The sequence below is a fragment of the Molothrus ater genome, chromosome 7 (genome assembly GCF_012460135.2).
Source record: "Molothrus ater isolate BHLD 08-10-18 breed brown headed cowbird chromosome 7, BPBGC_Mater_1.1, whole genome shotgun sequence".
Classification (NCBI taxonomy): Eukaryota; Metazoa; Chordata; class Aves; order Passeriformes; family Icteridae; genus Molothrus; species Molothrus ater.
In genome coordinates, this window is record NC_050484.2 from 12,404,098 (window position 1) to 12,419,499 (window position 15,402).

The 15,402-nt window shown below is 45.0% G+C and overlaps 1 protein-coding gene across 2 annotated transcripts in view; it reads left to right on the forward strand.

Moving 5' to 3' along the window:
• The window catches only part of KLF7 (KLF transcription factor 7), a 57,907-nt gene that overhangs the window by 25,984 nt on the left and 16,521 nt on the right, over nucleotides 1-15,402 (forward strand). For both annotated transcript variants that reach the window (XM_036387233.1, XM_036387232.1), the window contains one exon: nucleotides 4,774-5,386. In XM_036387233.1, the coding sequence (XP_036243126.1) occupies nucleotides 4,774-5,386 (613 nt within the window). The remainder of the gene's footprint in view (nucleotides 1-4,773; nucleotides 5,387-15,402) is intronic.

A 15,402-nucleotide genomic window follows, 5' to 3' on the forward strand; every position in this document is an offset into this window, starting at 1 on the left:
GTCCTATCTTTACCTGTGCAAAGCACCCAGAAGTTTGAGTGCTTTAAAGACTTCACAACATGGGCAGGTGCTTCTCAAGCGACCTGTTATTTTTCAAAAGTCTGTATGGATGGATGAAATTCCAGTACATAACATGGCTGTCAACCAAGACTAGTTCTTTGCATTTCATTGGAGCAAGTTTAGATTCATAGCCTGAGAACTAGGTGTATATTTTGGTTCATCGGGTGGAATTAGGTTTTCCAGAGCTGTCTGGACCTGAACGTAGATGCCAAACTTGTGTCCCTGCAAAAGCTCCTGGCCTTTGGGCATGACTTTCCCCTGTCATTCTCTAAAGGGGAGATACACTGCCTTGAGACTTGGCACATTGGTAATGCTGGTGGTCCCAGCTAGAACCTTCCTTCTGGTTCCTCTCTGGGGGAGAGAGATGAAGTCAAACATCAGCATCATGAGTGGTGACTCCAGTTCCTTCATGTCTGGAGTTTGAATGTTCTGGATCAACTTTAACCTGGATAGCTGATAGACATCTTAAAATACAGACTCTGAACCAAGTCAAGTATCTGCAAGTCTGGGAGGGATGCAGAGTCTGAGGTTTGTTTTCCTTGTTGCAGTTAGTGGCAAAACAATCTTGACTTCTGCTGGCTGTAGAGTTAGGTGAGTACTAAGCTCTGCTGAAAATGGTACACATGTATCACATCTCTGCTGTCAGAGGCACACACTGGATTTCTCTTGAGTTGTATTTCATAGTGGTGAGCATACTCAATGTGTTTCATAAATAATCTTTACTTTCATTCTATGAGCTTTAGAGGTAAGAATCCAACTAGATTAGAGCTCATACCCTTCTCAATTGACAAACGTACTGAGCACTGAATTTTCCTGGACCAGTGACTGCCATCTCTGAAAGGACTAACAAGTAGGTCCTTAGCAGGCATAGGACAGCTCTACAGTGCCTGTCCTGTGTGAAGGATCTGGTACTGCACATGGAAGTGTCATGGAATGCAGTTCATGTGTATTCTGCCACTACATGTGCCCCAGAGGACTTGGATGATAGTGTAATATGGGGAGCAAAGAGATGTTTTTAATTACTGGGAGGGAACACACTTTTCTTGCAGGTGATGGAAATGTTCCTTTGTTGGGGAAGTGAGATTTTTTGCAACTGTATCTGAAACTGAAAAATCAGACAAAGGTCTTGACAGGATTGTCCATATGCCAAACTGTTGGCCTTTTCTATCTGGCTTACTTCAAGTATGTGGGGTCTCACAAAGTCACATCCTATTATTTGTCAGCCATGAATCATCATTTCTTTTAACTGGTTAAACTGAGGAGCAAGGTGCAAGGAGAATGACCCTCATTAATCAGGGCAGATGGGTTGAATTAGTGGGTCACACTTTTTTATCCCTCGCCAGTGGAACTGGCTTGACAGCCAACAGCAGTCTTATGGCTCTTCCTCTTTTGTTCCTGAAGGGAGCCATTTTCTTCTTCCCTTGGCAATTTTTAGAGTCTTTATTGCTGTGTATCATACAGACATTGGATAAAAAGTTTAATACCCACCACATTGCCTGCAGTGTAGCAACTAAAGGGCAGTGGGAATGCCTGTCCTGTGTGGTGTACTCCATCCTTACACAAAGCTCCCTCTCTTGCACCACTGGTGAGGAGAAGCTGGATGTCCAGCAGAACTTTGATAAGAGCATGACAAGAGCAGCTCACTCCTGTCTGAGATATTCTTGAACTATTTTCCTACCAGGCTGGTAGTGGAAGTGGAGATCTATAGGGATTCACCATCATTCAGCAGTTTGGGTTCGTGTCTCTGTAGACAGTAGTCCTGCTCCTCCCACAAAAAAAAAAAAAATTCCAAAACAAAACAACAGCTACAACAACAACAACAAAAAACCCAGTAGCTTTTTATGTGCTCAGTAGCAAAAAGCTTTGTGAGAATGATGACCAAAGAACTTTTCTGCCCCTCCTGGTGGTCTACCAGCCTGGAGTGGGGACTTTGGTGGTCTCAGCCTGACTGGTTTCTCTAGGTCAGTGCTCAAGACAAGGTGGTGGGCTTAGTTGGCCTAAAAATTGTCATGCCAGGGCAAGGAGTGAAGAAAGCAGGCTGGTTTCTAAACCCTTCCTCACCACTCCCTGGGAGATTGGGACCACAAGAAGAGAAGGTCACATAGGTTACTTGGAATAAGCTGGGAAGTGCATATAGGGAAAGATTCTTTGTTTCTGCCACCAAAAAAAAGGTGCAGCAGCAGGTAGGGCCCTGGCGGGAGGTGAGGGAAGGGCTGTGGCCATAGCCCCTCGCCAGGCTTTGTCTGCCATGCAGATTAGGTGCAGGGCTTTTCTGGCTCAGCAGTTGCTAGGCTCTTCCCTGCTATTGACTTGGTGGAGAGGCTGAGGGGGGTGGGTGGGAGGGACTGCATTACATTGTTTCTTTGAGTTGTTTTTCTCCCCCCTTCTATGGGGAGATGGGCTTGATCCTCTGGTTTTGGATTTCAGAGGCAGAAGGCAAGACATGACCAGCTGGTGTCTTGAAATGGCACAGGTGCAGTGGCTGCGGGAGGGGGGAGCCAGGAATAATTACAGGTTTGTGAAGCATCGGGCTCTGCCTGAAAAGGGCTCATCGAGAAACCGCTCTTTATGGAAAATTAATGGTGAAGCTGGAAAAACTGTCAGGCCCACTATTGTTGTCATGGGGTAGTGATGCCTTAAAGGAGCAGCACCTCCTGCTCGCCTCCCCTCCATGGGCAGCCCAGAGCTGGCATGCAGCTTTCTGATCCCACAGCAATTGAAATTTCATGTCACTGTCATCAGATTTAATGGCCTTGAGTCCTTGTCTCTTCTCCCTGCGCTGCCCTCCCCCTTTCCACCCCTAATTTGTGATTATGCTTGCTCTTTCCTTTGGAAGCCTTTTATTTATTTGGCCCCTAAACCTGTTTCTGCCCCATTGGATGAAGGCTAAGTGGACCAGAAAGCCCAAATTACATGATGTGAAGAACTCAAAAGCATTGCCTCTCCTGGTGGTGGGGGTTATTACTGAAAGACTATGTGGCATGTTGGAAAGCTTCTCCCAAACCCATTAGGATTTATCTGGGGAGAGACCAGACTCCCAGCTAAAGCTCTTTCTCATAGTCCCAGAAATGCACCTTATAAAGAAAACAGAAAGGTTGCTGAGGCAAGTACAATTGATTGCGTCCCACACCCAGGCCTGTGTACAGACAGTCTCATACCTCTGACTATAACATACATGCTAAAGTGTAGCATATCTCACCTGCATATATTCTGTTCTCTTGCTTTTTGTCCATCTCTACAGATCAGATCTATAATCAGCTATTATTTAAAAAAGAAACAACAGTGTGGCAGATATTGTGGTGAACTTGAAAGCCATCCCACCACATTGTATCTCTGCAACCAATAGTGCTGTTTGTGGGAGCTTTGAAAGTAATAATCTCAAATTACCTGCCAGTTCCTAGAGAGCTGTCAGTGGGGCCTCCTTACATTCCTGTTGATGAGACCTTTGTACTCAGAAGGCAGAAGTCTCTGTCTCTCCTCTGGTCATATGAAGCTTTTATTTCTTGATCAGATGCTGGACTCTCCAGATTGAGATGTAGTTGGGTCACCAGCTCCCATAGATTAAAAATTTTCGTCTAAAACCCCTTTCTTAATATTGGTAGAAGTGTTCTCTGAGGAGTAGTTTTTAGAGGTTTCTAAAATGTATTAGTTAGAATGTCTCTTTCTCCAAGCCCTGTGAAATCACAGTGGTGGTATTAAACTAGCTATCCTTTCAAGCTGCAAGAAATGAAAAACAGTGCTAATAAACTCCATTAAAAGCTCCTGAAACTACAGCAAATGGTTCTCTATAAACAATAAAAGTTTTTAGTGTTGGCTGTGGAGGACACTGGGGCAGTGCTTTGGTGGCTGAAGGCTTTATTGGAGCAAGCTCAGGACACTTCATAATAAGACACATTCACATAGGAGGTTCATCCCATCCTTGTGCTGATGATCACTGCTGTGGAGGTGCAGGAGCACGTTTTTATGTGAAAGCATCTTTGACTGCAACTTCACCTACTTTTTAATAAAGGGGTGAGTGTGTGTTTGTGTGCAAGTCTGGTGTCCTGTACACAGGAAGCTCCATTTGACCAGATGTGCCAAAACTCCCTCTAAAACTGACAGAAGTTAGGGTTTTTTTCTGTCACCTTTCCTTCTCTCAGGCCCTTTAAACAAGCTGTGGTCTCACTGGAAGCTTTTCTACCTCCTATCTTAAAATGTCACACTTCAGAATTGTGTTGTTCAAGGATGATTAGGTCCCAGCCAACTACACTGAGTTAAATTTGGAGAGAAAGTTAATGTTTGTGAAGGAAGAGGAAGCAGTTATTTGGAAAGGTTACTTTTTTGTTTGTAAGTGCCAAATGATGAGTCTATTAGGATAGTTTCATATGGAAGTGACAGATTATACTTTAAGTTGGGAAGGCCCTGGTGCCCATGGAACAACAATGTACAAGACTTTAATGAAAATGTAGTGGATACTTTCTGGTTGTTGATCTTCACTTCTAGTATAATACCTGCTACTATATGTGGTTATTCCCAGACTATCTCTGAGCAGCCTCAAAGGAGTGACAAATCTTCATGTCTCCCAGGGTGTGACTATCTCACTGGAAGATGCTGCTGTTGATGAGTTCTGTCTTGGAATGCCTCTGGACCATGTTCTGCCCTCAGTGGCAGCTAAGCTGCAATCTCTCTCTAACAGCGATTTCTCTCCCTCCCATCTCCCTTTCCCTTCTGCAGACATGCCTGGAGTTGGAGCGATACCTTCAGACTGAGCCACGGAAGATCTCTGAGACCTTTGGTGAGGAGTTGGACTGTTTCCTTCATGCCTCCTCAGCCCCAGATGCAGAGGACAATATACGGCGGCTGGAGCCCATCCTTTTACCAGTGGAGACGAGTACGTGTGACAAAAGCGCCAACATGGACATCATCCTCTCCCGTGACAAGCTGCTGTCTGAGACGTGCCTCAGCTCACAGTCCACCAGCTCTTCCACAGAAGCCTACACAGCCGTCAACCAGGCCCAGCTCAATGCAGTGACCTCATTAACCCCCCCTTCCTCTCCGGAGCTCAGCCGCCACCTCGTCAAAACCCCACAGACTCTCTCAGCGGTGGATGGCACAGTGACATTGAAACTGGTAGCCAAGAAAACTTCACTCAGCTCTGTGAAAGTGGGTGTAGCAACAGCGACTGCGGGGACAATAAAAAGTGGGCAAAGTGACAGTGAGCAAGGAGGTGCAGGGACAGAAGCATCCCCAGAAAACAAGAAGAGGGTTCATCGCTGTCAATTTAATGGGTGCCGGAAAGTTTATACAAAGAGCTCCCACTTAAAGGCTCACCAGAGGACTCATACAGGTACTTATGCAGGATGCTTCTCACATCTTGTCCTGTCACCTACCCATAACCATCTCTTTTTATTCTCATTTAGAAAAGAAAAAAAAAATCTCTTCTGAAAGTCCAAGCTTTTGTCTATGAAACAGAACAGTGGAAAATATGGTAGTCCAGCAAATGTACCCATTATTCAATAGAACAGAGTTCACCATCTACCATTGACCTGTTGGGGTTTCATATGTCTTATGGGGCTTGATGCAGAGTAATTTTAGGATACTTAAGGGATGTAGATGTATCATTCATGTTAAAACTATGTGCATGTCACTTCGGGTTTTTGGCACTCACTTCCCCAAGACAACTTTAAAAATGTAGAGTTTAGTCAAGTGTTATTTTCTTCAAATAGAAAATAGCGTGGGTAGGTTTTTGGTGCCTTTTGTATGGGAGAAAGAGAAATGTGTTTCAGATCTTAAATATGTGGTTGAGGAATAATCTGTGCATGAGGCAGCGTGTGCATATTCAGATGTGTAGGCATGCAGAGACACATACCCTTCAGACACTCATGATCTTGGACTTCTCCAGTGCTAAAATATAGTGAGAACAAATAAAAGAATGACATGGAGTTTGAATGAAATAGTGTAGGTAGAGAGGGAATGGGCTGTACGGATAGATGTGAGGCTGTTATTTTGGGTAACATTTACAAATCTTATATATATATCTGTGTGTAAGCTGGTTGAAGCATACCAAATTGGCTTAGGCTGGCTGTTCAGGTTCCCTCCTCTCATTTGTTCATAGTCTCCAGCAGCTCTTCAGCTGGTACTCATTGGCATTAATAGCTATGCAGTTCACACATGTTGCTGCTTTGTTCTAAGCTTCACACGTGATGAGAGATGATAAATTCCCATTAGCACTGTCTTATCATGTGATTATTCTTGTTTCCAGAGGGATTGCTATAATCAGTTTTCTCAATTTTACTGTAAAATGTGTGGTCTCTTACAATAACTGCACATTTAGTTCACGATCTTATCATGCAGGCAGATTCCTAGAAGCAAGGTTGTTCTTGCAAGGTAGAAAATAACACGTTGGACCAACACAGTAAATCAGATAAATATGTGGGTTGTTAAGAGAGCTGCATCCATCACATACTAGGCAGCACTGTAAAAGTTACATGGTCTGAAGTATAAATCATAGTAAGACATAAAAGGCATTGATCTTTTTATATGGGCTTTCTAGTGCTTTTACTGGGGATAGCTGCCTTGCCAGGAGTGACCTCACCTGTGATTCAGTGATTTGAAAGCCAGTGAAAGTAGTACAATAATTTTAAAATCAGCATCAACATGGTCAGAATGCTGGTTCCTTGTAGCGCCGATGCTGCTGTGAGGGCTTCTCCCTGCTGGGGCTGGCCAGTGGGACATCCCACCCAAGGCCTTCCAGCAGACGATGGAGCTTCCATGAAAGCACAAATGAAGAGTGTGAGAGTTGTTGACCCAGTGATCTTGTCTCTTCAGATATGATCCCCATGTTCGTTCTCAGGCTGGAAGTGATGGGTCTTACACAGCTTTTCCTGAAGTTAGTCAGGGATATTTTACACAATAGTGTGGAAAGGGTGAACTTGTGAAGTTTTACTGGTGTAGTCATGCAAATGGGGATATAGACAAGGAATCATGAGGAGCACTTAAAATAACTTCTAATCTCTCAGCACCTCAACCATTTGCTGTCAAAATCTTGTAAGAGTTTGCATGCTTTTGATCCCAGCCTTAGGCCTGGTTGAATTTTCTGAGGCCCAAACCTTTTCCCCTCTAACATTACCATATGAAATCTTACATTTTACAATTAATCCACAATGAGAAACATTTTTCACTGGCCCTGTGATCTTTCTCTCGAATAGCCTTGGATTGTAGGTGGTGTCATGGCGTGCTGAGCCTGCCCATCCACAGCAGTGTTTCATGTGGTGAGAGAGGCACGTCTGCCTTCCTTGGCAGAGAGGGAAGACCTTTATCAGATGATTAGACTGCAGCTGCCTGGGTGCAGAGCCCAGGCCTCCCATTCCCAGCACTTCACCTGGTGGGATCAGCTAGCTCTGATATTGCCAATTAAACCGTCAGTGGTTTAAACAACCCCAAATTATGGCAGTGTTTCTGTTTCCATTCACCATGTCCTGAGCTGATAGCTTAGGTTGTTAGGAAAGCAGGAAGGCAAAAAACAAGAGGGAATACAAGCTTGGAATTATGTCTTCTCCTCTCCTAACAGCTGTAAAACCACCCTGCCCCTACCCATGTCCTAGATGTGCATGGCTTTGTGGAAAGCATGGTGATGAGGACTGAATGCAGCCTTGTTGTTAAAACACATCTCTGATGCAGAACCTGGGAGCAGGAAACCTGTCTCATTTTGTCTGTGGAAAGCAGGTTGTCTAAATACCTGTGAACATTTACGTCCTGGGAGCAACCTGAGTAAATTGAGGGAAGGAGTGTGATAGGCTTACCTAAACAGCTTATTTGAGTCTGGAGCACAAAGTCATTCAGACTCCTTCATACTGCTTGCGTGCTCTGTTCCCTAAAAACACACTGACTGCTGGATGCCTTAAATGAGAGCTGGTACAATCAAGACATCTAATGTGTTCACACTGACCTCTTCAGTGGGGTTCCCCACAGGCAGCTCCTGTCTCTGGTGAAAATGTGGGACAGAGAGGAGTAGCTATGGATATTTGGGACTGAATTATAAATATCAGAGCTGTGTCCTTTCCCATGCAGCCTTCAGGGCATGGGACAAGGGACAAGGGACAAGGAGCCCTTTTTTCCATGGGTGCTTTGTTTTTTTCACGCCTGAACTGAGTGTGCTGTGGGTTGCAAATGCACCCAGCAGTGCCAATGGCTAGTAGCCACTTGGCTTAGTCAGTGGCTGGGCCAGAGGGCCTGAAATGATTGCAAGATATTTTCCTTTGGCTGGTGGTTTGTTAGTGTGTCATGCGAGAGCAGTGTGCCAGTGTGAGCTCTGTGGAACGAGTGTGAGCGCCCCACACACAAAGAGCTCCCAGTGTGGGGCTCCCAGGCACAGAGGCAGATGTGGGCTGGTCACTCAGCTTGCACGTGCAAAGTCCACTTGCTGGATCAAAGGGATTTACTGCAGTGCATGAAAACAAGCAGCCATGGGCTGGGGAGCGGCTGAGGGGTGGAAGGCAGCGGAAGGAGGCTGCATTCCTTTCATTCATATGTAAGGCTGACCAGACAGACGCTGGCTGCTGTTCCTGCTGCTGCGGGATGAGCCAGGCTGGGCTGCAGGCAATGCCGGCTGATAGCAGCTTGCTAGGTTGGGAACAATCCTCTCTTGGGGTTTTACTTTGCTGGGAAGCCCAGGGACCATCAAACCCCACATTTCACTTGGTGCATCTTCCACGTTACTTGTCCCACATCTCATCTGCAAGAGAATCAGGACAGCACTCTAAGGCCCATCAGTGGTCGAACTGGTTATGAAACCACCTTCTGGATGACCTTTGGAGAGGGAAAAACAATCATCTGTGTGGGAGAGAATTTAATCTGGAAGGGAAAGGGAAAAACATTGTCTGTATGGAAAGGGAAATGAAAATATTTGACTGAACTCAAAGCAAGCTGGGGCATCTAAAGTTAAGGGTGTGTGAAGGAACTAAGAGCAGTGGTGGGACTGACTGTCAGAGTGCAGTAAAGAAGCCCCTCGGGGAAGAAATAGTAGCTGGGCCTGTAAACAGGAAGAAAAGGTGAGCTAGAGGTTTGGGAAAACCACACTGCTAGTGTAAGGGTGCAGTAAAAATATCTAAAGAAGGAGCAACCAGGACTGTCATGGTAATTCAACTCTGGCACATTCTCTCACAGTTATTCGGGGAGCAGACATCAGTGCAAACAATGGCATTTTCTCTCTTTTGAGAGAGGAAAATTTTCATCCTGCCTTCACACATGCATGGAGATGAATTGTCAATGTAATGGAGAGTGGAGAGGAAAGGAATTCCAATGAGCCAAACCCCATGTATAATCGTCAGTACTTCCTAAATTAGAAAACAGGATATTGCTGGAGAGTGTTGAATGCAAATAAGTCTAAGGGTGAGCTGGCCTGTGACCTATGGAAAGATTAGTCATGGGATGTGACTGTCTCCCAGATCAGAGACTGCTGGAGATTTCTATCTCCTGACAAAACCATTCCTATCAGCCTTCCTTGCAGTAATTTGCAGGGAAAGGTATAAGATGGCATGGGTACTTTCTAACTGGGGATGATGCAGCATGTAAAAACTGGCCAGGAAATCCTTAAGATTGGGATTATGATTAAAAAAATTACCCTTATGGGGTTCTGCTAGGATTTGCATTTTACAAGTATCAGAAGGTTTGCTTTTTTTTTTTTTTTCTTTATCCATCCAAAACCAGGATTGGATACAACTGGAGCTCAAGTCTGAGAAACAACAGTTGGGCACCACAGATCTGTATTTAGGTTTCTAAGGGCTAAACAAGTGGGAAATACCCATGTAAATAGATGTTACTAGTCTACATGTGATCTTAAGATAGCGCTTCTTAAGTGGGGCTTGTTTCACATTGTCAGGACATCTTATTTTAAATTATAGAGTTCTTTGATCCAAAATGCTGGGTGAGAGTAACTAAAACAAACAAATCACCCTGCAGGAAAACAAAGTACTACATTTGCAAGAAAAAGATGAGACACAAGAGATTAGAAAGAGCATTTACCAACAGAAGGTTTTTGAGATGGCGTATCAAATAATAGAGAACTTTCACCAAGTGTTGGAGATGAAAGAGAAAATATCTGGAATCTGAAAATTATTGGAGGGGACAAAGTTGAGGAGAGTAGTCTGGGTGATAGGAAAGAAGATTAATACAAAGGAAAGGAATAACAGAGAAAATAAAGACTCTGTGTCAGTGATAGCACATGAATGGGAAGCTGCATTGCTGTATTGTTTTAGTGTAGTAGCATCTGTGAACAGAAAGCCAATGAAGAGAAGGAAAAAACAAGTAGCCAAGCACAGCACCAATTCTGCAGGATTCAAGACTGAATAATGACTTAGGGAAAAGCATTTGGGAGAACAGTATTGGTGACATAGGAGAAATTAAGGCCAAAGCCCAAGGTGTTTTGTTGTACAGAGACCCATGGCTTTGTGGTGAGTCCACAGCTCTGTGTGCAGGACTGAATGTCCCTCCAAGGGGACATGGAGGGACATGGAGGATCCTGAAGCTCCAATGGCAGCAGCTGAAGCAACAGATGAATACACTGCTGGAAGTGAGAGACAGGGAATTGAAGGAGGAAGGGTATGTGAAAGACCTTCATTCAGGGCTGCATTTCTTGGGGAGTATGGTTGCTGAGCCACTTTGGAAAGATTTGTTGTGATGTTGGACTTTTAAAAAGTTTTTTTTTGTGTAAAAACATAACAAGTCTTTATCAAAGCTGATTAAAATAAGCCCAGCTTGATCCTAAACTCCCTATAACTTTCTGATCTTGAAACCTTTTAGCCATTTGGCAAGTTTGGAGGGGAGTGTTGTGACTTTGTTGTGGAGAGTCAGAGCCTCACTTCATTATTACAGCAAGATCATAGACTTAAAAAATTATCTTTGAGAACCACCCAGGCAGCAGGAGGATGGCCCCTGCCAAAAGCAGCCCTTGCCATTTAAAACACCATTGGTGTTCATCCATAGGTTAGTTGTCAATACCTGAATTCTCACTCCTGTGTTTCTGCTCCATCATTTGCCAAATCAATAGCATGGGGCAATCTTAGTGTTTGGGTTTGAAAATGTAAATAGGTGTTATTTGTTTGCCATGTGAGAAGATTTCTGGCACAAGGTAGACCTAGAAATTGATATTTTCTGTCTGTTCGGCTGCAGGAGGGCAAGTGCAGGTGCCTCCAAGTGTTACGGCAGTCTACCTTGGTAAGGTGCAGAGAAGCCTTCTTGAATTTGTAATTTGGTGTTTTCTTTATACTCATCCACCTGCTCCTGAGCCACTGTGAAGCACCCAGCCAGTGGGCAAATGATAGAGATGACAAAAAGAGACTCAAAGAAAAACCCACCAATTTGTCTTCTGCCAGTTTCCCTTTGTGTTGCTGCTGTCCCGCACTGGTTAGAATTGGCAAGTTAACAAGGAGAAGCTATGATTTTCTTGTCCATTTGTCCAAAAGCACTGTCATTTCTAAACTATTTGAGGTCACGCCAGGGATGAATTGGAGATGCGTCCTCAGAAATGCTGTTTTAGGCTGAGGTGGGCATGACTGGGAGACCTGAAGTGCTCTGGGCAGGAAAAGCCAAGTGTGCTACCTCTCATCTTAAAGGCAGGTGCTGGGTTAGAGGCTTTTCCTAAGCACAGTGTGGGTGTTTGAGTCTGGGTCATATCTGGGCAGATAGTAGCCAGCAGCCTGGATGGACCTCTCCCAATGCAGAGCCTGTCTTTCCCACCCCATGTGGACACGGTCCCACACACCTGCATACCAGCAGCAGCAACTTGAAAGCAGGAGCAGATGGACTACAAGGTTTCATGGAAGCTGACCTAAATACAGCAGAAGTGTCCATGCTTTTGCCAAGGGTGGCGGGGTCCCAAATAAAACCATGGGCACAATGGCATAAACAGTGCCCACCTTACAGCAAAAAACAGCTGCAGGCAGAGAACCAGCCTGATAGGGATAGGGGATGTGAGATACCCATTCAGTCCCATGCTCTCTGGTCAGGTGTCTGTGAGGCTATTTCTGAAATAAGTTCCATTGTCTGAGTCAGGTTCCATGCCACCACAGGACTTGCTTTTCAATGCCCAGGATGGTGTTCTGGGTAGCGGTGTGAGGCACAGGGTACGTCTCCAGCCATCCAGTGGTTGTGTCCACCACTGTCAGCATCTAGTGCCTGGCTTGGTGGGTTTGTGGGAGTGTGATGTAATTGATCTGCCAGGCCTCCCCATACTTATATTTCAGCCATTGTGCCCTTATCACAAGGGCTTTATGCTTGGCCTGCTTGATTGCAGCACATGTTTCATAGTTACTGTCTGTGGTTAAGTCCACCCCTTGGTCATGAGCCCACCATGTTGCATCTCTTCCCTGATGACCTGAGCCATCATGGACCCACCAAGCCAAAATTAATTCACCTTTATGTTGCCAGTCCTGATCCATCTGAGACACTTTCATCTTGGCAGCCTGATCCACCTGTTCATTGTTGCAATATTCTTCAGTAGCCTGACTCTTGGGTATGTGGACATCTGCATGGGGTACTTTTACAGGCAGCTTCTCTACCTGTGGCAGTGTCTTGCCACAATTCAGCAGCCTACATGCACTGGGTTTACCTCTACGCGGCCAGTTGTCTAGGCAGTCCCACAGAACATTTGACAGGAACAAGGCATTAAAATTCCTTGGCTACAAGACATAGTTCATATTATTAATTAATTATTATTCAATCTTCTTTTGGTTAAATTATTTGTTCCTTTTGCACACTCTTCTCCTTTTGAGTTTTTGAATCTGTGCACCGTGAGTCGATGATCATAATCTCCTTCTGCTAAAATTACCCTTTCCCTAGTTTGATGAGTTGGCATTGTTTTTCCTTGTAATCTGGTCTTATCTTGGTTGTTTTGTCAATTGTCTTTGGTTCCTTGATTTAGAAGAGCACTTTCATGTAGAGGTGGTAGAAAAGCCTCATGGCCCTGTGGGGCAGGCTGGTGTTGGCCTCCACCCTGTAGAACAGTTTGGACCACCTCAAGGTGCTCTTTTCCCAGCAGTCTGTCCGTACTGAAGATGAGGATGTCCATCACCTTCCTTGTCCCTGAGGTTTCTTCACATTTCTCCAGATGCAGAAGGCAATACAACCCGTGCTGAGCAGCCCCACAGGTTGCCAGGCTGTACAGAGCAACCAGCTCACGTCAAGGGGGAAGGTGGTTCCAAAACCGGCACAAAGGATAGGGCAGGCTGGAGGCCGCACTCTCTGGGATAATGGGCGATTGCTTCAGTCACTCAGGAGCGATGTCCAGCCTCTCCCTGACCTGGTGCTGGCATTTGCAAAGGCCAGTGGTGCTGGTCCATGCAGAAGTCATGCTCTTGGCGACAGCAGACGGTTTCTTTGGACCCTCAGGAATGATGCCCATCCTGAACCTCACCCAGTCTGTGGGATTGCAGGGGTCTAGGCTGCTGGTGTGTTCTTTGGCCGTACATGTGGAGGCAGTGAATGACAGAGACAGCCTGTGGAGCACTATGGTCAGGAAAACCACCAGGATGAGCCTCATTCTGGTCCTTTGCAAGGGTGACACCTTGACACGTGAGCTGCCTTGGCGTGCCATGTTGGTCGCAGCTCAGGCTGTGATGTTCCAGGCTGCCCAGTCTCCATGTGCTTGCACGTGTTGGCATTGTGACATCATGGGCCGCTGTCACACAGGGCTCCATGATGTCACAACACATTTTCCGCCTGGCTGGCAGGCAATGAAAGCCAAAATGGAGCTGGGAAGCACGTGGGTGGATGGATTTGGAAGCCTGTCCCACTGCTATGACTGCTGGCAGGCACTGAGCCCAGCAGGGGAGTGGCACTGTGTCCCACAGGATTTGCACTGTGAGCTGTGCCCAGCCTCCATCCAAGCTGCATTCAGTGCTGTGCCCCAGCTGGGCAGCCATGATATGTTTCCACACAAAATCCTCTTGAGGGCAAAGTGTCAACCCATCTTAAGAGGAAAGCCAAATTTCATGCATTTTGACAAAACATCTTAACCCCTCTTGAGCAGGGTCTTGGACCAACTGACCTGTAAGAGGAATAGCAGATCATTCTCAGCCTTTTACCCCACAATGTCAATTGGATACAGTCTACCATATAAAATTTCAAAGGGGCTTACTCCCTTCATAACACATGTTATGATTCAGATTCTCACTAAAGCAATAGGTAACACATTTACACTCTCCTTTGTGGATTTGCCACCCAGCACCCCTTTCTGCACAGAACTGTAAATAAGTATCTTGACTCTGTGTGTGGATCAACTTCTTGCACAGTGGGTGAAGCCACCTGTTTCAGGACAATGATGGCAGAACCAAAATCTTTCCACTGGTCAGATTTAGACATGATAAGAAGGCTTAATAAGAATCAAAGTCTTTAAAACACTGCAGGCCAGTTTGCAATCCCAGAAGTCCCCATTTGCAGATAAGCAGACGCATGTTGTGTTAGGTAGATTTGTTCCTGAAGATGTCTGCCTTTCAAAACTCAGAACTGAAAATTGTGGCTGCAAAAACTGAATGCTGAAAAAATATTTGCAAGCATGCTAGCTAAGCTAATGATGACAAACATGAGTTTCAAGATAAAAGCTGATGCCCAGCTGAGTTCTGAAAGAAAGGTGTACTCAACTGTATGGCCGTGCACATTCAGAGGCTTAGTGGGGATTTATTCCTTCCTCCTGTACATCTGGACTCTCACCACACACAGAGAGGTCTTAATAGCTTAGTTAATATAAACTTCCATTTGTACATCTTGTTGGTCACCTGTAAAGTTTGCAAAGCCTTTCCTTCTTCAGAGTGAAATTTTCCACATTTGGGTTTTTTCCAGTATGGTTGTTGTTTGTTATTTTAGAAATTGGAGCATGTGTGTTGGAGAGAGACAGGGAGAAAAGAACTGTGCACAGTGTAAAAAGTTTAGCTAAAAACTTGGCCCATGTGGTTGAAAATAATGGAAGACTTCTATCTGTGAATATCTGGGTAAAAATTAACTTGAATTGATTAAGCTGTGATCCGTTGTAAACTGACTTCCATATGAGTGATATTTTATCATTAATTCTTTGTGAGACCGGTACAAAAGATGATGTTTTTCTTGGGCTTTGCTTGGCTTTGAATGTGTGTTAGTAAACATGTTTCATACAGAAAACCTCTTTATTTTTTGATTTTTCTCCCTGAAGACACAGTGTCACCCAGCAACGGAATGTTGTAATACATTTGTGTTCTCCTTTGGTTGCTTGCACTCACCTGGCAGCATAAATGATCTGGGTGCTTTCCAGGTGGTTGCATGTAACCCCCTTAGAGCTAAGGACAGGCAATCCTTTGTGCCTTTCTGAAATCCAGATGGGGAATCTTCCTAGCT